The sequence below is a fragment of the Desmodus rotundus genome, chromosome 9 (genome assembly GCF_022682495.2).
Source record: "Desmodus rotundus isolate HL8 chromosome 9, HLdesRot8A.1, whole genome shotgun sequence".
NCBI lineage: Eukaryota > Metazoa > Chordata > Mammalia > Chiroptera > Phyllostomidae > Desmodus > Desmodus rotundus.
Window position 1 is genome coordinate 75,287,756 of NC_071395.1, and position 25,314 is coordinate 75,313,069.

Consider the following 25,314-nt stretch of genomic DNA (forward strand, 5'->3'; position numbering starts at 1 on the left):
TGCTCCCTGCTCAGAGCCCACCGTTGAGCCAGGGATCTGGGAAAGCAAAGTCCTCAGCCTGGACTGTGGTGGAGCCCCTGCTCCACTGTGAGCTTGAAGGGTGAATCTGAGTATATGGCTAAACTCTTTGGACTGTTGTCCTCATGAAAGAAGTGAGATTAATAACACTCCCTAGTCACCCCCATGGAACCAATATGAGAGGTGGAGTATAAAGTTAGATGTGAGGTCGTTTTGAGAATATCAAAGGCATCACAAAGTTGTGGAGCATCATTATTGGGTTCATTAGACTTAAGTAGTTTGTAGGACTGTGGCTTCCCAAACTCCAAACCCTCCTTGGGAAAGCTAATTTTTGAGGTCCCCAGGCGATGGCGCTGCAGTGAAGAGCGCCTCCCAATAGAGATGATCTCATATCTCTTTCACTCATTTTCTTACATATGGCCCTTCCTAGCGCTTCCTGGGGCCAGGGCCTGCATAGTGCCTCACCCTCTGCCCTGCCTTTCACCAGAAACCTCTCTGGCTTTTGCAACTGTAAAGGTGAGTAACCTTCAGGGTCTGCCTTCAGCTCCCTAATAATAGAGAAGGAATTTGAGTTGTTACCCCCTGAGTCAAACCTACCATTTCTCACAGGATTCAGTAGGGGGAAAGGTCTTGCTTGGAGTAACAAATTGAAGGAGGGAAAGAGCTGGGATCTTCCTATGGCAGACCACTTTGCCAATGCCTCTCATTCTTGGATGAAGTCTATTTTCCATTTTTATTAGAGTATGAGAGCATTCATCAAATTCAACCTTCTTGCTGGACCCACTCATTAGGAAGCAGCCCTAGGCTAGACTGGACATCAGAGGTCCTGATTGATTCTTCATCAGAAGTCTAAAGGATTTAGTTGGAATGTCAGAGCAGGGAGCCATGAACACTCAGCAAAGGCAGCCTGGGCCTCATTCGGGTGGTAATCACCTGAGTGGTAATCTAGGAGAACTTCTTCAGTTAAGGTCACCATGGTGATCTTATTTAAAATGGACTTCTTAGGTGATAGGCTAGTGGTGATCCTAGAGTCTTGGTGGTGATAAGTAAGCTTCACCTCTACAGAGTGAGGGTTCCATGGCATCTCTGTAGGGTATCCTCTTCTTGCCTAGCCTTATTTATTCAGAGATGCTACCCCTTCCTAGTTGCCAAATTCTTTTGGGCTATTTTCAAGAAAAGACATATATCAGTGGGTAGATTGTTTTAACTACTATCTTAACTATTCTTGATGCCCCATCTAGACAAAGGGAGCAGAGAGTCCTACAGCAGTACTTCTGTGTCCTTCCTTCAGATTTACACCTCCCAGAAGTCATATCACTCTTTCACTCTCTTGCATAAATGCCAGCTCATCCAGACAACCTTTCCCAAGTCCTATAGCCCAATCTAATACCCACCTTTCACTAAAAACTTACTTGTCAAGTTCATCCATTTATTTATTTCAGAAATATTGTACTTCTATATGCAGAGTGTGATGATGAGTGTTGAGAATGCAGGGCTGACTCAGGCATAAATCTGTCCCGAAGCCTCTTAGAGTGGGTAGAAAGGTAGTGGGTTGCTCCACAGAGGTTAGCAGAGATAAGTACTATGAAGAACACAGGTAAAGCGCTGCAGGAGTTTAGGGGGAGAAGTTAGATATGGAGAAGGATCAGGACAACTTTCAAAAAGAGAAACATTTTAGTTAAATCTTAAGGGATTTGATCCACTTATATTTAGTGAGAGGACATTCCAGATAAAAAACAGTTTGAGCAAAGATAGGGAGGTATGAAATCAAAGAGTGTGAAACCTTATAACTCAAGTTAACATGGATTTGAGAGGGAAGTTGGGAGGTAGTTTGTTATTCTTTATTTAATATGTGTGGAGCTGTGTTTGCTCCAGCTGATAACAACAATGTACATAGTGTTTACTGACTGAGTCCAGATCTGTAATTAGACCCAGAGGGTGATACAACAAGAATCATGGATTTCAGAGAGTTTAGGAGACACAGCATCAAATTTCTCACTCACGTGGAATCCGCTAAACAGCATCCCCTAAAACTGACAGTCACACAACATGGGGATGTAATTTGGATTCTGGGATTGAGGCTCCGACCAACTATCTCTACAGTGGCTGCTCTGCCTTATTTGCATATATAGAAGGGACCTTTACAGAGAAGAGGATATCTGTAGGGTCAACAGGATTAAGTTGCTGGCCAAGAGAGTGGGGGATGGAAGAAGGCAGCCAGAGGCCATTGGGGTGGTTTCCGGGGACTGTCCAGACACAGCAAGAGGATATTCATGACAAGGACTTCAAGATACCCTAAACTTCTATAGTTTTTCTATATTTGTCATTGTTTTTAATTCACTACCCATAATTTTCAGAAAAACTCTTAATATGAGAGAGACCCACGTTCTATATTGAGAGAATAGCAAGGAATAGTGATGATTATGATGGTGGAGGGGAGGTGGCGAAGGGCAGGGTGGGAGAGGTGGTAGCCTGCTATCAACAGTGGAAGTCCACGAGACACAGCACTGAAGAGGTGTGGGAAGCAGGCTGGTGTTCTTCAGGGAATCCGGAAAAATGAAAACGGACGGTTGGGAGGCAGATTGTAGGTGCCTGAGAAGTGCTTTTCGGAACCTCTGGCTCTGTGATATTTGGTGGCAGATTTAGAAAAACTGAATCAGGCAAGCATATCAAACATATGGGGAAAGGTTCCCCTAGGATAGGTGAGGAGGAGAGCCCCAGGGTGAACTGAGAAGCAGAATGAAGTGAGGCAGGCACCCTTTGTAACCATGACCTGCCTTTCCAAAGAGCCTGCTTGTCCACAAGCTACTTACAACAGATCTGTGAACAAGAGAGCATGAGGTTTGCAAGGCCCAACCAAAGTGTAGCAAATACGTTTCTCAGTCAGAAGAGTTGTCCAGAGCAGCTCCAGAGAGAACTGCAGAAGAAGGTGGATTTTTCCATTCCTTGGAAAGTATCAGAATGTGACTCTTGGGGACTTGGCTGGAAGCAGCCATCTTGGACTGGTCCAGCAGTGGACACATTTCTGGTGTCCTCATACAGATACTTTCTCTGATGGCCTCATAGTTATCTGAGGGTTAATAAGCATACAACGGGGGTAGCCAGATGTTTTTTAAAAAATGTCTTTTTAAAAAATAGAAATCCAGACATTTCATCAGTGTATTCAGTATTGACACCAATCCCAAAAATTCTAACCCCCCAAATGCTCCAGCATAGTTTCCTGATTAGTACAGTGAAAGAGTAGATACTTTCCAAGATATCGACCAACCAGGTCCTTCTTTGACTCAATGACACTGTATTCCTGATACACTGAACACAGCTATATGCACTGATAAAGCCACGATAGGGGTTATAGTCAAAATATTCAACAAGCACCAGACTGGTACACTGTACCAATGGATTCAGTCTGAATATGACCCAAGGTGGATCCCACCATGACTCAGGGTCTATGTTATTGATGGGAAACTGACATTGTGTCTTGGATTTGAGTTATTTCTCAACATTTAGGAAACTATCTTCATTATTCCAATATTCCATTATTCCAACTGTGTCATGATAAACACAGTTGCAGATTCCACAGCTTTTTTTAAAAAATTATTTTTTATTGTATTTTTCCCATTGCCATTTAGTCCCCTTGTACTCCCATACCCCCTGCAATCACCATACGGTTATTCATATCCATGAGTTCTTTTTTCTTTTTGCTCAATCCCTCCATCCCTAACCCTGTGCCCCCTCTTAGCTGTCATCCTGCTCTCCATCTATGAATCTGTCTCATTTCTCTTGTTAGTTCAGTTTGTTTATGAGATTCCACATATGAGTGAAATCATATGGTATTTGTCTTTCTCTGACTGGCTCATTTCACTTAGCATGTTCTCCAGGTCCATCCATACTGTTGCAAAGGGAAAAACTTTCTTCTTTTGTATGGCTTATTTTTCCATTGTTTAATTGTTGTCTATGATGCTTTTAATTATACTTTTAATAAAAAGCCTAATATTTCCAGGTACCAATAATGTTACCAGGTTATTATACTTTTTAAAAATCCATCAAAAGGAACAGGAAAAAGTCAAAGGAATTAGTTTAATAAGTATAAAATAAACATAGTCTTTTTAATCATATTTTATTGATTATGCTATTACAGTTGTCCTGACTTTTCCCCCTTTGTGCCCCTCCACCCATCATCCCCCATTCCCTCAGGCAATTCCTTTACTGTTGTTCATGTCCATAGGTCATTCGTATAAATTCTTTGGCTACTCTATTTCCTATACTGTACTTTACATCCCCACGGCTATTCTGTAACTACTTATTTGTATTTCTTAATCCCCTTACCTCTTCAGCCATTCTCACACATCCCCTTCCTATCTGGCACCGTTAAAACACTCTCCATATCTATGATTCTGTCTCTGTTCTTCTTCTTTGCTTAGCTTGCTTTTCAGATTCAATTCTTGATAATATGTATTTTTGCCATTTTATTATTCAGAGTTTTGATCTTCTTTTTCTTAAATAAACCCCTTTAACATTTCAAATGTTAAATGGTTTTGTGATGATGAATTCCTTTATATTTTTCTTGTCTGGGAAGCTCTTTATCTGCCCTTCAATTCTAAAAGATACCCAGCAGGGTAGAGCAATCTTGGCTGTAGGTCTCTGCTTTTTATGACTTTGAATATTTCTTGCCAATCCCTTGTATCCCACAAACTTCTTTTGAGAAATCAGCTGACATTCTTATGGGAACTCCCCTGTAGGTAACTAACTTCTTTTCTCTTGCTGCTTTTAAGATTCTCTCTTTATCTTTAATGTTTGGCATTTTAATTATGATGTATGTGTCTTGGAGCAGGCCTCTTTGCATACATCTTGTTTGGGACTCTCTGTGCTTCCTGGACTTGCATATCTATTTCCTTCACCAAAATGGGGAAGTTTGCTTTCATTATTTTTTCAAACTGATTTCCAATTTCTTGCTCTTTCTCTTCTCCTTCTGACACTCCTATAATGCAAATATTGAACCCCTTGAAGTTGTCCCAGAGGCTGCTTATACTATCCTCAACTTTTTTGGATTCTTTGTTCTTCTCGTTGTTCTGTGTGGTTGTTTTTTGCTTCCTTATGTTCCAAATCATTGATTTGATTCTTGGCTTCATCCATTCTACTGCTGTTTCCCTGTAAATTGTTCTTTATTTCAATTAGTGTATCCTTTGTTTCTAATTGGATAATTTTTATGCTGCTGAGGTCCTCACTAAGTTCCTTGATCATCATTATAATCAGTGTTTGAACTCTGCATCTGGAAGATTGCTTATCTCCATTTTGTTTAATTCTTTTTCTGGAGTTTTGATCTGTTCTTTTATTTGGGCTATGTTTCTGTGTCTCTTTGTTTTAGCAGCCTTCCTGTGTTTGTTTCTATGTGTTAGAGCTGCTTTGACTCCACGTCTTGGTAGTGTTGCCTAATGTAGTAGGTGTCCTGTATGGTCCAGTGGCATAGCTTCACCCATCACCCAACCTGGGTACTCATGATGTGCCCTGTGTGTGGACTGAGTACACCCTCCTCTTATAGTGAGTTTTGGTTGCTGTTGGCAGATAAATGAGAAGGATGTACCCAGGCAAGTCAGTTACAAGGATTGGCTGTGACCACTTACCACCAACCTCCACCCTCCGTGGAGTATCAGCTGTGCAAGGGCAGGATGGTAGTGCTCCAAAGTGGTCTGTAGCTGTCCACTGGGGTCTCTGGCCATGGGGTTTCCTAGGTGGTGCAGGCCAAGGTCAGCCCTACCTGTATTTTGTCCAGGGCACTTACCTGAGTTGTAAAGCAATCTGAGATGGCTGCTACTTGTGCTGGGCTTGGAGATTCCCAGGTGAAGCCAAACTATGAATCTAGGCTGGCTGTTGTTAGTGCTGGGCCTGAGGCTCACTGAAGCCAGCTATTGCTAGTTTGACAGGTTTTAGGAAGTTGAGCAGCATGAGCCAGAACCAGCCGTAAATATGGAAAAGGAGCTTGGGTAGGCCCATAAGTTAGGTGGGGCAGAGTCTCTGGGGATCTCCAAGGCAGGTCAAACAGGGTTAGACAGGTTGATAGAGTCTTAGATATGGTACCAGCTTGTTGGCTCAGTGGCTCTGTCGGGAGGGGGGTCAGAAAAGGGACAATGTCCTCTGCTCCCCTTGATGTCAGACACTTCAGTTTTTCCCAGTGTGCCACTGCTGCCTTTCATGCTGCTACTCTGGTGATGGAGCTCAGAGGGAATGAGTCTGGGTAGGTGAGTCCATGTGTGGGTTCTTTAAGAGGAACTGCTTGGGGCTGCAGAAATTTCTTCCACCAACTCAATGCCTGCTTGTTTTTGCAGCCAGAAGTTGTGGGGATTTATCTTCCTGGCACTGGAACCCTGGGCTAGTGGGCCTGGTGTGGGACTGGGCCTCCTTTTTTCTGAGATATCCCTCCTGAATTTTTATCTACCACATGTGTGTGTGGGACCAGCCTGTTCCACATCTGCATCCCTCCTATCAGTCTGGATGGATGTGGTTTTTTTAAGTCCATAGTTGTCAGACTTCCATTCAACTCAGTTTCTGATGGTTCTGAGTGATGGTTGTTCTATATTTTAGTTGTAATTTTGATGTGGTTTTGCAAAGAAGCAAACCATGTCTGCCTATGCTGCCATCTTAACAGCAAGTCATTTAACTTTATATTATGAAATTTCACCTTATAATTGGGACTTTTGGGTCTTATATCTGACTCTTGTTGGCATAAAGGTATCTATTGACTTGTATATAATATTTACAATTTAAGTTGCTAATATCTGAATAACTCTGTTTTCCAGTTTTTATTTTTCTGCTCTTGGGTTTTCTATTTAGACAATTCTATTGTTCTACCTTACTCTTTTCTTTCTCATTTCTATTATTTAAACATTTTGTTTCTCTTTGCCTATAAGTTTAGAATAATGAGAAATGCTTGAAGTAACAAAGGCCATTCCATCTTGCTTCACTACTGCTTCACCATTCTGAATGACAGATTTGTAATGGACACTCCCTATCACAAAAAGTGGTATACTTTCATTTTAAGCAACTACAAGAGTTTTTTCCTTTTTCTTTTTTTCTCTCTACATCAGAAATGTATGTAGACATTTATAAATTGCCCTTTAGAATATTATCCTCTTTTTAAGCCAATTAATATGATATTATATAAAAATAGATTTACTAATACTAATTCATCTCTTTCCTATAAAATCTATTATATAATGATGGATTTAATTTATTTTAATTAAGACTTTTATATGTTATAATCAATAATGGTAGTGTAGAATAATTTTTGGCTATTAGCGTTAGATTTTAATATTAAGATTTACTAACTTTAAAAATGAATTGGAAAGCTTTCATTTTTTTCTAAGAAAGAAAAGTTTGTTACAAGATAATTTATTACATTGATAGTTTAACATGATTTGTATAAATAGTATGTGAGGCTGGGGCCTACACATGGAAGTACATTATTGGCAATATTTTTTAAATTATTTTTCACTTGTAGCTAGTGTATGTGATTTAGGGGCTATTCTTAAATTGATTGTTCAAATTTAGGAGCAGATAGTATTCTATGGTTATTTAGTTTTGGTCTGTAATTATACCACCATTTCAATTCCTAATTTTGTGTATTTTTACATTTTTCTTTTTCTTTCTACTTTTTAAATAGGATTTTATTTATTTATTTATTTTTAGAGAGAAGGAAAGGGTGGAAGAAAGAGAGAGAGAGAACCATCAATGCATGTGGGAAACACTGATCAGTTGCCTCTCGAATGCCCCCAACTGTGGACCAGCAACCCAGGAATGTCCCCTGACTTGGAATCAAACCAATTACCTTTCGCTTTGGGGGACAACATCCAACCCACTGAGCCACACCAGTCAGAGCTACATTTTTCTTGATTAGATATTTTCTACGTATTTCTTTCTTTGCAATATTTTTGTAAGGACTTATGTCAACTCAGTAGTTCCTTTTTATTTTACTATCTGTTCATTTTTACTTTTACCATTATTCCACCCTCCCCCACAAAATCTCCTCATATAGGTTGTTGGTAGGAGCACTTCATTCCTTGATTCTAAGGAACAAAGGAAATCAAAATTTATATACCTTTCATGAGGAGGTCAGGAGGAGTCCAAGGTAGTTGTGGCACTAGGCAACTCGCCTAGAAGCTGGCTAAATACTGAAGTGAAGACAGAGAGAGGATTAGTGAGTGAGATGTGGCTTGAGAAGTGGGAAAACTATCACTAGGACACTTGGAAATTTACACTAGGGCTTGGCATATGAAAGTGGGTCAATATATTTTTACTGAATAACCAAATTGGAAAAAATGGTCCTTTTTACCCTGGTGTTCCTTCTTACAGGGACCCATGGAGCCAGAACCTGGGGTCAATGGAACAGCCATCACTGAGTTCATCCTGCTGGGCTTGGCAGAGACACCAGGGCTGCTTCCAGTTGTCTTTGTGCTCTTCCTCTTTGCCTACCTGGTCACAGTCGGGGGCAACCTGAGCATCCTGGCTGCCATCTTAGTGGAGCCCAAACTCCACACCCCCATGTACTTCTTCCTGGGGAACCTGTCAGTGCTGGACATTGGATGTATCACTGTCACTATTCCCTCAATGTTGGGTCGTCTCTTGTCCCACAAACGTTCAGTGCCCTATGGAGCTTGCCTCACACAGCTTTTTTTCTTTCATCAGTTGGCTGGTGTGGACTGCTTTCTGTTGACAGCCATGGCCTATGACCGATTCCTGGCCATCTGCAGGCCCCTCACCTACAGCACCCGCATGAGTCAGACTGTCCAGAGGATTTTGGTGGCTGTGTCCTGGGCCTGTGCCTTTGCCAATGCATTGACCCACACTGTGGCCATATCCATGCTCAACTTCTGTGGTCCCAATGTCATCAATCACTTCTACTGTGACCTCCCACAGCTCTTCCAGCTGTCTTGTTCTAGCACCCAACTCAATGAGCTACTGCTCTTTGCTCTGGGTATCCTAATGGCAGGTGCGCCTGTGGCTCTCATTGTCACCTCCTATGCCCACGTGGCAGCTGCAGTTTTACAAATCCGCTCAGTGGAGGGCAGGAAGAAAGCCTTCTCCACATGTGGCTCCCACCTCACTGTGGTGGGCATCTTCTACGGGACAGGTGTCTTCAGCTACATGCGCCTGGGCTCAGTAGAGGCTTCAGACAAGGACAAGGGGATTGGCATCCTCAACACTGTCATCAGCCCCATGCTGAACCCACTCATCTACAGCCTCCGGAACCCTGATGTGCAGGGCGCCCTGCGTAGAGTGCTCATGGGGAAGCGAGCCCTTGCATGAGAGGTGTCTCAGGAGGGTGGAACCACAGTGACTGGTCCTTGTCTTTCCTGCATCCTTGAACTAGACAACTTTTCTTAGGAATGAGACTTCTTGTTCCCCAGGATGCTCTCCCTGATAATGGGTGTGCAGCCATACCCTTGGCTCATTGCCATTTTGTCCTAGTTACCCTTTTCACTTCCAATGGAGGCAGAAGCCAGGATGCTCTGTATTTTGGGAGACTGGTGTTCCTACAGGCAGGACCCTTTGTGCCTTTTCTGCCTGGGTCCCCAAAAATACACCAGCAAAGATTCTCTTTAAACTGGAATGTGGAAAGTCACAGCCTAGTGTCAAGTATTACCCTCTGGTCAGGCTTCTCCTGAAACAGCTCCCCCAACCTGCTCTTACACAGGATTCCACACAAGGATCCAGACCTAGTACAGTATAATTTGAGACGCTGATTTCCAGTACCCTGTCTACATTGCAAAGTGCCAGGGTGTTTAACAGTGAAGAGTTTGTTTTCTTTTGGATATCTTCTTTTTTCTAAAATGGAAATATCCATTGATTTTAAAATTTTTGTTAGAAAATATATTTATAAATATAAAAACGAAACAAAATGTTAACAGTGGAAAATTAAAGTCCAAACCTTTACCCTGTCTGTTCTCATCCTCACTAATATAACTTTCCAGAAGAAACCACTGTTGAGAATTTGGGATTACCTGTCTTGTTTTTCATACATCTATAAACATGTTTATAAGCTTTTATATCAATATAAACATTTTTACAGTATAAACAAATTATATATTTCATATGAATAGGGGCTTGTTATGTCATACTTTTATTAACCAAATACCTAAAAACTTACCTTATCCATTTTAATGACTGCCTAGTGTTAATTTATGCATTAACCTTAATTTAATTAACCATATTCCTTTGATGAAGTTTAAATTGTTTCTAGATTTACTGCAATTATAATCAATAATATAAAGTGTAAAGATTATTCTTTAAAAATGTGTTTCTGTTATCCTGCAAGAATTTCCATTAAATAAGTTCCAATTAATAAGATTCCTGAGTAAAATAAAAATTTACATTTTTATAAATATTTTCCTCTTAGCCTACAAAAAATAGCACGATTTTATTATTCCAATGGTGAGTGAAACAGCCTGTTCTCTGCACCTTTGTTAACAGTGGCTATTATGAATAAATACTTCTATTTTCTGACAATGTATTAGTTGAAAATTACCAACTATTATTTTAATATGCATGTCTTTGATGTTCACATAAAGCTGAATATATTTTTAAATGTTTATTTTCCATGATGTGGACTGAACTGTGCCCCATCAAATTCATATGTTGAAACCCTACCAACCATGTGATTATGTGGAGATAAGGTCTTTAGGATGTAATTAAGGTTAAATTAGGGTGGGGTCCTAATCCAATAGGGCTGTGGCATTATAAGAGAGGAAGAGAGGAAGAGAGAGAGAGAGAGAGAGAGAGAGAGAGAGAGAGAGAGAGAGAGAGAGAAAAGGGCTTCTCTTCCCTGCCAGGTGAAGATGCACTGTGAAGTGGCTCTCTGCCAGTCAGGCACCCTGACCTCAGACTTCCAGCTTCTAACACTGTAAGAAAATGACTTTCTGTTGTTTAAACTACCCAGTCTATAATATTCTTTTTATACAGGTCTGACCTGATTTATACAACCCATTAGTATTTCCTCACTGGAGATTAGTTTTTCTCCAGTTTTTCTGAGGAATAATTGACAAATATATTTAAAGTGGACAATGTGACAATTTCATATACATTGTGGAATGATTACCAAGATCAAGCTAATTTACATATCCAAAACCTCACCCAGTTAACTCTTGTGTTGTGTGTTTGGTAAGAATGCATAAGTCTACTCTCAGCAAATTTAGAGTGTACAATACTGTATTATAACCATAGTGACTATGCTGTATGTTAGATTTTCAGAACTTATTCAGTTTTTAACTGAAAGGTGAACGCTTTGACCTACATCTTCCCAATTCCCCTTTACTCTAGTCCTTGGCAACCACAATTCTACCTTCTGTTTTTATGGAATTGGCTTTAAAAAAGACTCCACATACAAGTGATACCATGCAGAATATGTCTCTCTCTGGCTTATTTCACTCGGTGTAATGCCACCAAATTCTATCCACATTGTCACAGTGTCAATAATTCTTTCTTTTTGTGGTGGAATAATATTCTTTGTCTATACACACCACATTTTGTTTATCCACTCTCTGACAGAGGACGCTGAGGTTGTTTCCCCATCTTGGCCATCGTGAATAATGCCACAGTGAATGTGGGAATGCAGGTGGCCCTTTGAGATTGTGATTTCATTTTCTTCAGGTATATAACCAGAAGGAGGATTACTGGATCAGATGGTAATTCTACTTTGAAATTTTTGAGGAGGCTCCATACTGTTTTCCATAGTGGCGGCACCAATTTACATTCCAACAAAGAGTGCACAAGGGTTCCCTTTTCCCCACATCCTCACCAGTACATGGTGTTTGTTGATTCACTGGTGATAGACCTCAGCCTTGGCTGCACCAGGGGAGTATTCAGAAGTTCTGGGGCCTGGTCCCACCCCTAGAAATTTTGATTCTGTTTAGCTGGGGTTTGAGAAGCCTGCCATCATGTTCAGGAGAATCACCTGGAGAGCTTGTTAAACACACAAATTTCTGGATATCAGCCACAGGTAATTGGCTAGGTCTAGGGTGGCACACATGAATGGATCTTTTTGTTGATAGCCATCCTAACAACTATGAGGTGATTGTGGTTTTGATTTGCTTTCCCTGATGATTAGTAGTGCTGAGCACCTTTTCATGTACCTGTTGGCAATTTGCCTGTCTTCCTTGGAAAAAATGTCCATTTTGGTCAAAGCTTCTACTTAGGACTCAGGCTGCAGACAAGAGCAGCCCAGCTTGTCCTCGTGATGGTGTGGCAAAGCTGGGACTTGGGACCTAGAGGAAAGGGAGCGGAGCATTGGCAGCTCCTGTCCTATAGAGGGCAAGGTCTCAGAGAACAGGAGACAGTAGTGAGGGGGCTCCTGGAGGCAGGTCTCATGCAGAGACAGTCCAGCACTGGGGAGGAGACTAAGGGGCAGGGACCCCAGGCAGCACCATCAGCTGGGTTCGGCACTGGTGAGGACTGTGGGGGTTCATGGTAACAAAATCGGCCAACCTCCACAGTGGTGACAGGACTTGCTGGGGTTCTCCTGCTCTCCTTTTTCCCATCATTGGGTAAAATTCCTCCAAAAGACCCCTCCTGGTGCCAAGCTGCTCTGGGAGGAAGGGATGATGCAGGCAACATGCTCCCTACACTGCTCCATGGGGCCACCCTCCATCCCTGGTGTTAGAGCTCCATGGGGATTCTGTGGCTGCTCTTTTGGAGGCCAGAGCCTCCCCAGGGTTATTTTCATTGATTTGTAGTTGTTTATTTACTGTTTTTGTTGTTTTGCAGTGGGGGGTATTAGCATCAGGACCACCAAACCTGTCATCGCGCTGATGTCATGACCTCCTGCTAATTGTTTTTTAATGTCCTTTGCCTCTTTGTCTACTGAATCATTAATTTTTATTGATTTGTAGAAACTTTTTATGTGTTGTGGATATGAACCTTTGGCCATACATTTTGCAAATAATTCCACAGTCTCCTAGTTTGTTATTTTTCTTTCATCTTTGTTTTTGATATATTGCAACAATTGGAAGTTCAATATTTTTATGTTTTCAGATATATCCTTTTTAATAAACTCGTGGAAATACTAAGTATTATTTTTTCTTCATGATCTTGAACAACTTCCAGAGCTCCAATTAAATATCGTCTTTTTAGGTTTATCCTCAATGTTTCTTACAGTCTTCATTTTCTTTCTTTCTTTTTTTTTAATGTCTCTGTGGTACATTTTGGAAAATTTTTTCTAGTGTATATTCTTGTTCAGTAATTTTCTATTTAGCTGCCATAACTGTTCAATGAGTTTTTAAAGTGATTATATGTTTTATTTATGGAAGTTCTATTGATGTTTTTAGAGTCTACTCCAAGTCATATTTCATAGTTTTTGTTCTGCAAGTGTTTGCAATTTTTTAAAATTACTTTAAACAGAGTATACGTAGCTGTATATGATCCATGTATTTTAATATCTAAAGTCTTTGTGGGTCTTTTGTTGTCTTTCTTTTCTAGTTGTTCTTAATCATGATGCTTTGTTCTTTTGTGTGCCTGCTATTAGGAGTTGTCCTGTACCTTCCAAAAAGATGTTAATTTGTAACCCTCAGTACCTCAGAATGTGACCTTATGTGGAAATTGTGTCACTGAAGATGTAATTGGTTATGTTAGGATGAGGTCACACTGCAGTACAGTAGGCTTCTAATCCAATATGGCCAGTGTCTTTATAAGAAGACAGCCACTGGGGGAATGGCACAGATACCCAGGGAGAGTGGCACATGATGAAGAAGGCAGACATTGGAGTCATGCAGTTTTAGCCCAGTGAGTTCCAAAGACTGCTGGTAAACCATCAGAAGCTAGTAAGAGGGTAGGACGGGCTCCCCCGCAGGTTTCAACGGGAGCCTAGCCCTTCTAATACCTTGATTTCAAACTTCTAGCCTTTCAAACCGTGGACAACAAATTTCCATTGTTTTAATCTGCCCAGTCTGTAGTAGGTTTTTATGGCAGCTCTAGGAAACTAATACATCTGTCTTTCTCTGACTGTGTGCTAGTAAGACTCAGTTCCAGTGAAGTTATTTATATGAATAATTTAATACCTCAGATGAAGGTGTCTTTTTCCAGAGATCATTCATTTCTTTAAAGATGATTTGTTCCTGTTTCTGGTAGTACATGGTGGCTGGGCTGGCTGTCTTAGTCTGTTCAGACTGCTGGAATATCATCGACCAAATGGCTTATGAACAACAGAAATTTATTTCTCACAGTTTTGGAGGCTGAAAAGTCCAAGATCAAGGTGCCAGCAGATTCAGTGCCCGGTGAGGGCCCACTTCTTGGGCCATCTTTTCTTTGTGTCTTCACATGACGGAAGGGGTGAGGAAGCTCTCTGGGGTCACATTTAAAGGGCACTAATCCCATTCACGAGGTCTCCACCCTCATGAGCTAATCACCTGCCTAATGCCCCACCTCTTAACACCATCACATTAGGGGTTAGGATTTCAACATTTGAACTTTGGTGGGGGCCGGGCAGGGAAGGGTAAAGACACAAAAATTTATCCCATAACAGTGGCACTACCCGTCCACCACAATGTTAAACTGGTTTAAGGCTTAAAGATTTCTGACCACCAAGATAATGTGTATCTACGCTGAAATGAATAGTCAGGCTGGTTCTTGCATTAATATAATACTGCAGTAGTAGTTTTCCTCTTTACAGGAATTGTTTTTAAACATATATTTAATGTCTGTGGATTTTCATTAATGTTTAAGCTTTTACTATTATTTATAATTTTTATGTATAGTATTTTTACAGTTTTATGTTTAGAAAATGTTACTGAACGATGAAAAGCCTTAACATTCATACATCACATCCCCAAGCCCACAGTGCCAGCCTAACAATGGAGGCACAACTCCCAGTGAGACCACTACATCGAAAATTCTTTGCAGGGAGAATAAGTAGCAGATGTAATACGAGAGCTAGAGAGTTACACTGGAGGTAGCAGCTGGAAGTCGACCTCAGTGCTACAGACTGAGCTATTGGGTTGGAGCTGAGGCTGCTATCACTGAACGTTGAATGCTCTCAGCCCATCTCTAGAGCATAGTGTATGGTATATTTGAAACGATACTTATGACAAACAAGAGAAGCAAAAAGTACATTGTTTGGGAGAGAAGGTTTAAATGGGAGGGGGTGGGAGAGTAAGTCACACAGCATAACTGTTGTGATCATGCACCTTGTAATCAGACAAACACATTTGGACCCCAATTCCTCAAAGTTCTAACTTGGTGGCCTTAGGCAAATTACTGAATCACTCTGAACCTCAATTTGTATATCCATAAAATGGAATTGTTGACACGGTTGCTTGGGATTTAGTATGTATAAAGCTCATGGTATGGTGTAACATATATACCAATCACGTGATAAATGTTATCAGTTATTATGTTAGTAAACACATTGGTGGTCTCCTACTAGGAGCTTCATGTATTACTTCATTTAGTCCTCCCAGCAACCTGAAGAGGGATATTACTCTCATTCTATAGGTAAGAAAACTGGGGTCCAAAGGGGTGTAGTGGCTGCTAATACCTGGGAGAGCAGGTCTATTCATCTACAAAGTCTTGCAGTCTATAGGCTATCACATGGGTGATGGGAGTATTTAATTGAGGAGGATGTGAGAGTCCTCGGGCTGCACTATAACAACCTCTCCACTTTCCTTATCTCCATCACTAGACTGTCATCTTCTAAGGTCCTGGCCCAGAACCTTGTGGTAGGGCGCCACTTCCCAGGGGCCTCCAGGCCCTGCGGCACAGCACAGTGCTTCTGCTGCCTCTGCGAATTGTTATGGGACTCCCAAGATGCAGTCTCTGTAGCCTTCACTAACAAGTCCCCAGGTGAGAAAATACTTTGTTCCTGAGGATCCATTAAGAATTTGACATTTGAAAAAGTTTCTCCAGCATTTATCTCCTTTCTTAGGTTTCTTCCTCATCCCCAGGTTTAGGAGTCAGCTTGTCTGCTCCCACAGGTCACAGTTGGACTAGACATCTGGGAGAGCAAAACCTTCCATTGGGGGACCCAGATTCAGTCCTGGCTCCACCTCTACCTCCCTGGGTGACTTTGGGAAGGCAAATAGCTCCCCTATGTCCTGCATGTTTAATGGAGTTATTACGGTAACTGCCCTAATTATCCCCACAGATTAATATGGGGGGTGCAGATGATGTTTGGATATTTTCTAAGTCACCACAGAGGTATGAGGCCCCACTGCTTTACTGCTATAGTATTTATTAGGGCTTGGATTATTTACCTGCCCTTAGCTCTCCCATGTTCTTGTCCCCCATCTTGGGCTCATTGTGAGCTCTTCTTACAAGGATAACACTGTGGTGGAGAAGCGCCATGTCAGAGATGGTCTCCGCCCCGCTTTACCTCATTTCCATACATATAGCCCCTTACTTGCCCCCAGAGTAGTTGAGTGAGCTTGGGCAGATTGTCACCCCCTTTACATCCCTTTTCATAAAAACTCACTGGCCCTTGTGCCGACACAAGATGAGTTGATGAGTTTTTTTATGGCCCTCCTTCTGCTCCCATGTAGCCTGGAAGGGACTTTAATTGTTACCAAGTAGTGAAACGTCCTGATTTTACAGATGCAGCAACCAAACTCTCACTAGCAAAAATAAAAGACTTGCTCAGGATGCCATATCAGGTGAGTGGAAGAGCTGGGACTATAACCCAGAGATTGGGGTTCCTCCTTCAGGCGTCTTTACAATTCCCTCTCTTTTAGATGAAAGCTTGTTTTTTTCTTTTTCTTTGTTTTTTTATTCTGTTAGGGGCAAGTGGGATGAGACTCAGTGTTCGACGTCCCTGCTCAGAACCCACTCCTTACTGGGAAGCCTGACCAGGTCCCTAAGACCAACCCTCCAGTGCATGAAGGACCCACTGGAACTTCAGAGCAGGAAGTGGTCACCACATAATAGAAAGCCTGAATAACAGAATTGCAAGAGGAGGACCCCAAGAGTAGGAGTGATCTAGAAGGGAGTCCTCATTAATGATCACTCTTATGATTTTATCAGCATGGATGGAGAGTCCAATGGACAACTCAGAATTCAGAAGTTGTTCTGTAAGATTCTTCCCTTATTGATTGAAGACTAGCCAGCAGCTCATGACTTATTATTTTTAAGGAATATTTCTCTGATTACAGATAATACATGAGAAATTTATATGAAAAGCTATGTCAGCGTGTGGACTGTTACAACTGCATGCCCCATCTAGACAAATAAAGGAGGAGTCATCTCCATAGCACTAACCCAGTGCCTTCCATGTGACTCTTCACCTCTTCCAAAGCGTATCAATTCTTCCATGTCTAGCACAAATCCCACTCGCCCAGAAACCCTTTCTTTACTACTATAGGCCACAATGATGCCTTCTTTGCCAGAAAATGTTCATTTATTTATGGAATGGTACATAACTAAGGTGAATTTATGCGTATAGTTCCTAAAGTTGAATCAGACTTGAATCTTCTTAAACTGGACTGGAGGGACTACACTGGGTCACTGAACGATTGTGCCAGAAGGTGCAGTGGTGAGTGCCATGTACAAGACAAAGCACAGTGGGAATGTTGAAGATGTAACTGTCTCTTTAAAATGGGCACAGATCAGGGAGGTATTTCTGGAGAAGAGAGCATTTGAGCTGAGTCTTGAAGACTTTGACCATGTCGTGTTAGAAGAAGAATATTCTATATAGAGGAAACAGCATTAAGCAAAGGTGGTGATATAGGAAGTTACAAAGTTTGCAATCTGATGATGTGGGTTAAAATAAAAAGGGACATCAGGGTGAGGGGCAGTTGCTGACCATGACCATGATCCACTCAAGGCACTCAATTGAACTTCAGCTATTGCAGCCTGCAAGGCAAGACTTTGGATCTACAAGGTCACAGCTACTGATTGTTGGAGTGGGTCTCTCAGTCATGAGTCAGAAACAGATTTTTGAGAGAATTGCAGGAGAAGGACAAGGCTTTATGATTCTTGAGAAATCTTGAGTTTCTTAGAGCAATAGTAAGTGTAAAGGTTAAGAACAGGGATTCTGGAGTCAGACTACATGGGTTAAAATCCTGCCTCTGCCTCTTGCTTTATGTGACACGTTCATTCTGCAAAACAGGGATTAAAAATGGTATCCATCTAATAAGGAGCTTGTGAGGAATAAATGAATTAATACATGTAAAGCACTTAGAACTGTACATGGTGCCTAGCCCAAACCAGTAACTGTTAGCTATGATTATTATCTGGGAATGCTCCCAGGAAATTCTGTCAGTATGGAGGAGGTTGGGGCAGCCTGTACAGTGGAGATCATAGGGGAAGGGTTTCTGATTTCTCTTTTGTTTAGTTAGTTTATTGTGATGTGGGACACAACAGGCATGTCACGATCATACTCAGGAGGTGGTACTTCATAAAAATATTATTAAAATAATCTAGTAATTGTAGACAAATCAGAAAGTGGAGAAATGTAGAAAGAAGATAATAAAAACCACCCATATTATCACTCAAATTACTGATAAACTTTGGTATTTCTTTCAGGCCATGTTTCTGTGTGTGTGAGAGTGTATATGAGTGTGTGTGTTAATACGAAGGTGATATTACGTTGTATAGTGTTAGTGTGCATGTGTGTGTGTGTGTTCTTCTCCTCCTTTTCAATGCAAACCAGTGTACTATATTCACTCTACAAGTTGTATTTTACATTTAACAATATGGGTTTGATGTCTTTCAAAATAACACAGAGCTGTTTTCTACAGGTGTATTCTTTTGTAACAATATACTGTGATGAGTTTAGTCAGTCCTCTAATAATGAACAGTTATTTTCAATTATTTGCCATTACAAATGACGCGGCAACAAATAGCCTCACACATATGTCACTTTTTACATGCGACCACATATCTGTTGGATAAATTCTCAGAAGTGCAATTGCTGGATAGAAGGAAAAATACATTTGTAATTTTGAAAAATATTGCTAAATTACCCTTTTTCCTTTTCAATTCTACCTTGCAACTACCATGCAAATTTCCCTTGTGGACAACCCTAACTGGGAACCATACAGAAAATGGAATTTGGGAAATGTAGTTCCAGGTTTGCCAATTTGCTGGAATATTAAAATTTTAACAGATTAATCAATTTTTGTTATTTTAAAGTTTTTTCCATATTTTGAGTCATCCTTACACTATTAAAATTCTCCATTTCTCCCCCGAATAACTTTTTTAATGTATTTTCTTGATTATGCTATTACAGCTGTCCAATTTTACCCTCTTCACTCCCCTCTTCCCTGCACACCCCCTCCCGCCCACATCCCCCCCTTCAGTTCATGTCCATGGGTCATACATATAAGCTCTTTGGCTTCTACATTTCCTATACTATTCTTACCCTCCCCCTGTCTATTTTCTACCTACCATTTATGCTACTTAATCTTTGTACCTTTCCCCGCTCTTCCCCTCCCACTCCCCTGTTAATAACCCTCCCTGTGATCTCCATTTCTGTGGTTCTGTTCCTGTTCTAGTTGTTTGCTTAGTTTGCTTTTGTATTTATTTTAGGTGTGGTTGTTAATAACTGTGAGTTTGCTCTCATTTTTACTGTTCATATTTTTGATCTTCTTTTTCTTAGATAAATCCCTTTAACATTTCATAAAATAAGGGCTTGGTGATGATGAACTCCTTTAACTTGACCTTATCTGATAAGCACTTTATCTGCCCTTCCATTCTAAATGATAGCTTTGCTGGATAGAGCAATCTTGGATGTAGGTCCTTGACTTTCATGACTTGGAATACTTCTTGCCAGCCCCTTCTTGCCTGTAAGGTCTCTTTGGAGAAATCAGCTGACAGTCTTATGGGAACTCCTTTGTAGGTAACTGTGTCCTTTTCTCTTGCTGCTTCTAAGATTCTCTCCTTCTCTTTCATCTTGGCTAATGTAATTATGATGTGCTTTGGTGTGTTCCTCCTTGGGTCCAGCTTCTTTGGGACTCTCTGAGCTTCCTGGACTTCCTGGAAGTCTATTTCCTTTGCCAGATTAGGGAAGTTTTCCTTCATTATTTGTTCAAATAAGTTTTCAATTTTTTGTTCTTCCTCTTCTCCTTCTGGCACCCCTATAATTCGGATGTTGGGACACTTAAAGATGTCCTGGAGGTTCCTAAGCCTCTCCTCATTTTTCCGAATTCTTGTTTCTTCATTCTTTTCTGGTTGGATGTTTCTTTCTTCCTTCTGGTCCACACCATTGATTTGAGTTCCAGTTTCCTTCCTTTCACTATTGGTTCCCTGTACATTTTCCTTTGTTTCTCTTAGAATAGTCTTCATTTTTTTCATCTAATTTGTGACCAAATTCAACCAATTCTGTGAGCTTCCTGATTACCAGTGTTTTGAACTGTGCATCTGATAGGTTGGCTATCTGTTTGCTGCTTAGTTGAATTATTTCTGAAGCTTTGATCTGTTCTTTCATTTGGGCCTTTTTTTTTTTTTGTCTTGGCGTGCCTGTTATGTAAAGGGGCAGAGCCTTAGGTATTCACCAGGGTGGGGCAACCCATGGGCACTGTGCTGTGATGTTGTATGTGGGGAGGGAGTTGGAGAGGGCACAATGGTGCTTGCTCCGCTTTCTGCCAGATTTCAGTCACTTCCTATGCTACCCACAAGCAAATTGGGCCCTTCTAGTGCTGATTCCTGTGTGGATGGGTTTGTGTAGTTCTAGGACCCTGTGGGTCTCTCCAATGACCTCTCCTGTGAGGCTGGGAGTTTCTTCCGCTGCCACCTCAACCCCCAAGGGGTTTTCAATCAGTGGTTTGAGGCTTCATTTCCCCGCGCTGGAGCCCTGGGTTTGCATGGTCTGTTTTGCTCCCCCTTTGTTCCTCCCAGTTTATCTGAGCATGAATGTGGGACCACAGGGTCTGCCAGCTGCTCCTTGCTGGGCAGCTGCAGCCTGGACTGCCCAACTCCACAATCCATCACCTTGCTGGGTCTGCCAGCCACTGTTTTGCCATGAGTCCTCTCTGCCCAGCTGCACTCTCCATCCCTCCTATTGGTCTGGATGAATGTGTCTTCTTTATCTCCTTGGTTGTCGGACTTCCATACAGTTCAATTTTCTGTAAGTTCTGGTTGTTTTTTGTTTTTAAATTGTTGTTGTCCTCCTTTTGGTTGTGTGAGGAGGCACAGTGTGTCTACCTACGCCTCCATCTTGGCAGGAAATCCTCTCCTCTAATAATTTTAATTTTTGCTTTTAAATGTTTGATCCACTTAGAAGTTATTTGTGCAAAATGTATGAGCTATGTATACAACTTATGTTTTTCCCAGATAGCTATGTTATTACCCCCCTTCATGTCATTTATTGAACAGTACATTTTCCCATTTATTTAAGGTGGCACTTATATCGTGTACTAAATTCTTATATCACCTTTGGTCTATTCCTGGACTTGTCAGTTTTTGAAAGCTTATAAAATATTGTTTTATTTTTATTTTTTTCTCAGCTTTTTTGAGGTATAACTGAGAAATAAAACTAATGCACAACCTGGTGATTACATACATTACATTGTGAAAGGAGTCCTGCAATTGAGTTAATTAACACCTTCATCACCTCACATTGTTACATTTTGGTGAGAACTAAAGTTCTCTTAGCAAATTTCAATGACACAATACAGGATTATCAGCAACAGACTCCATGTTATACATTGGATCCTTAACCTTATTCTTTTTTTAACTGAAAGTTTGCACCCTTTTACTAACCTCTAACCCTTTCTTGTAGTTCTTTTTCTAATTTCTTGATTTGATTATTTAATCAATTTTCTTTCTTTTTGGTTTTTAATATATTTATTTAAGGCTATTAATTTTCTTCTGAACATTGATTTGGTGATAATCCTTGTGCTCCAGTGTATATTGATTTAGTTATCTGCATTTTCTTCTCCCCCAGATATTATTGAGTTTTTGTTTTGATTTCCTCTTTTGTCCAACTTTTTCTTAAGGATTTTTAAAAATATTGGGATTTAGTAGTAAAAACCATTTTTCTTTAAATTGGATTGTGATGAAACACTGTTGTCTACATTATTTATTCTCTTGTAATATGCTGACTTTCTAGTTTATATATGCTCTTTGAGGGGTGAATGTTTCATGGGTGCTTGGGAAAGGTGTATATATCAGTTCTACCTCTTGAATAATTAATTATATAGAGGCCTCTTTTAGCCTTAGTTTTCTGTCCAATTTACTCTGTTGTGAAAGTCACTAAAATCCACTAGCTGTTATCCTGTTTCTGCCTATTTCTCCTTGTAATCTTGTACTTTTTGCTGTAGAATCAAGAGCAGATATTTGGGGCATTCATTTGCATAACAATTATGTTTTTTGGCACTCTCATTGTTCAAAATTAAGGGTGGGTTATTTTAGTGTTTCCCTGTCTGTAATCAATGTAGATGGCTAAATAGAACTGTTAATGGTGTATTTTCTTTATCCCTCACCCCAGCTTTATGTTTCCTCTACAGCCTGCAAATATAGCTTGCCTGCGAGATTCTTTATTTAGCTTTCCCCTGCTTCTTGAATCCAACTCAGGATTACAGGTGGTAGGACGCCATACTATGCACCCTGCTCCCATTATTGCAAAGAATGGCTTTTGGTTTTATTCCCTAATGAGTGACTTTTTCTATAGAGAATTGTACTTGTTTAGCTTTTTCTACAATCATGGATTTTTTTCTTTCTGCCATTTTATCTCCACTATTCTTGAAGTCCTTTCACCTAGTTTGTGTGTTAGGGTTTGGGAGATTTACTAGTTTCTTGGAAGATAAAGCCTATATTTTTATTGTTGCTTTGTTTATTTTGGGAGGAGATGAGTTCTGAGAAGAGATAGCTCCAGAATTACTTTGCCTTATTTAAATCAGAAATCCATTTCCTACTTACTGATTTTTTCCCAAGGATTTTGTCCCTCATAATATCTACAAATAGATCCTTTCAGCTAAGATAGGGAGGGAGGTCCAGAGAGGTGATGTCATCTGTCCATACAACTGAGAATGAGCTAAAGCTGTTGAGGAAAATGTGGTGAGGGAGTTAGGTGTGGTGTCTCCTTGGGAGCAGGAAAGTCCTTATGTGGAAAGGGGGAACTTAGGAAAGGGCTTAGCCCATACAAAGGAGTGTATTTTCTTTTTATTAAATAAATAAATAGAGAGGATTGATTGTTTATATCTTTGGATGTTTCCTTACAGGCACTAATGCAGCCACAACCTAGGGTCAATGGAACAGCCGTTACTGAGTTCATCCTACTGGGTGTTGTGGAGACACCGGAGCTGTGGCCTCTTGTCTTTGTGCTCTTCCTCTTTGCCTACCTGGTTACAGTCGGGGGCAACCTGAGCATCCTGGCTGCCATCTTGGTGGAACCCAAACTCCACACCCCCATGTACTTCTTCCTGGGGAACCTGTCAGTGCTGGACATTGGATGTATCACTGTCACTATTCCCTCAATGTTGGGTCGTCTGTTGACCTACAGGCGTGCTATTCCTTATGGAGCTTGCCTCACACAGCTTTTCTTCTTTCATCTTCTGGTTGGTGTGGACTGCTTTCTGTTGACAGCCATGGCCTATGACCGATTCCTGGCCATCTGCAGGCCCCTCACCTACAGCACCCGCATGAGTCAGACTGTCCAGAGGATTTTGGTGGCTGTGTCCTGGGCCTGTGCCTTTGCCAATGCATTGACCCACACTGTGGCCATATCCATGCTCAACTTCTGTGGTCCCAATGTTATCAATCACTTCTACTGTGACCTCCCACAGCTCTTCCAGCTGTCTTGTTCTAGCACCCAATTCAATGAGCAGTTGCTCTTTGCTGTTGGTTTCATAATGGCAGGTACGCCTGTGGCTCTCATTGTCACCTCCTATGCCCACGTGGCAGCTGCAGTTTTACGAATCCACTCAGTGGAGGGCAGGAAGAAAACCTTCTCCACATGTGGTTCCCATCTCACTGTGGTTGCTCTATTCTATGGCTCAGGTATCTTTAACTACATGCGACTAGGTTCAGTCAAGCTTTCAGATAAGGATAAAGCTGTTGGAATTTTTAACACTGTCATAAACCCCATGCTGAACCCAGTCATCTACAGCCTCCGGAACCCTCACGTGCAAGGTGCCCTCTGGCGGGTGATCACAGGGAAGCGGTCACTGACTTGATAAGCTGACCAGTGTCACTTCCTCCTTTTCTTTTTGGAATAAAGGAGAAATCCTCTGGAGCCAATAGCTAGAACAAATGATTCCAGAACTGCTTCTATTTTTCTGATCATGATAATTTTTTTGCAAGTGATAATAGTTACTGTTTTTCACAGAAGCCCTGCCTAGTTATAGGCAATTGGTATGTAAATTAATGCTAGGTCAGGTCAGTTGACAAATTACAACTTCAGTCACTGACTGCTCCCTATGCAGGGTAGAAGTGAAACCTAGGAATGCTTACAGGTTCATATCCCACAGGGAACGGCTTTTTGGTTGGTTAGATTGTGAGTTTCCAAAAACATCCCTGCAGATTTTCCCACCAGGGGGTCATCTGATTCACTCAGGTTCAGGTATGGTTGGTCTGCTTCTAAAACTTAGGTCTGTAGATCAGGATTATTTTCTCTCTCTCATCAGGCTTCTACAAGACTAAAAGAGCAGCTCTCTTTCCCATCACACAGAGCTGTCCTGGCAGACAGGGGAATAGATGGGGAGCTGTGCACTCATGTGTTCTCTGGTAACTCTGGAGATCGTGATCGCCGTGCGCACAACTTTAAACCTCCATTAACGCATATGATACCTCTTATAATACCATGATAAATTTCCCTCATCTTTCCTGCCTCATGTGTTTCAAATCTTTGAAAAGCTAAGCATTTATAATCTGAATATTATTTCAACACGAACTCTTCTCCAGAATACTCCATATGAATTTCCCCTCTAAATTCTTACTCTCAGTCCCCTAACCTGTTAGCTAAGACAACCGATATCTGTAAATACAAGTCTGTTGTATTTGATGATGTCTCACCTTAAGTTTCTGTTTTCAGTGGGAAACTATGTGTCTAACCTAGAACACTATCTCTTGTGCTGTTTGCAAGCCTTCTTTTGTTCAGTAATCATTTAGCTGAATTTCCCTTCTAGCCTCCCTATTAGGAGTAAGTGTCCATTCCGGGCATCCCTACTGGGCCACTGATGTTTCACAATTCATTTCCTTCATAATCCCTTGGCTTGCTCCTGTGACGTGGCTTCTCTGTGATATTTTGTGGGATAAAGAGATTGAAAGGATGGGAAAGATAGAGGTGAAAAGAAATGACAGAGGGAAATAAAACAAGGTTAAAGTGGGGAGTTTGTGGAAAAAATAAAAAGGAAAAATGAGGAATAGTGAAAAACACGGTACAGT

The 25,314-nt window shown here is 41.0% G+C and overlaps 2 protein-coding genes across 2 annotated transcripts; both read left to right on the forward strand.

The window, feature by feature from the left end:
• Nucleotides 1-8,370: 8,370 nt before the first annotated feature.
• On the forward strand, nt 8,371-9,454 carry LOC112308853 (olfactory receptor 3A1-like). The gene has a single exon (XM_024565137.3). It carries the CDS (start codon nt 8,371-8,373, stop codon nt 9,316-9,318), a length of 948 nt encoding a protein of 315 aa, XP_024420905.2. The 3' UTR covers nt 9,319-9,454.
• A 6,807-nt stretch (nt 9,455-16,261) lies between these two features.
• Nucleotides 16,262-25,314, forward strand: LOC112308657 (olfactory receptor 3A1). Its single transcript, XM_045199050.2, has 2 exons — nt 16,262-16,646; nt 23,151-25,314. Exons 1-2 carry the CDS (start codon nt 16,635-16,637, stop codon nt 24,102-24,104), a joined length of 966 nt encoding a protein of 321 aa, XP_045054985.2. The 5' UTR covers nt 16,262-16,634; the 3' UTR covers nt 24,105-25,314.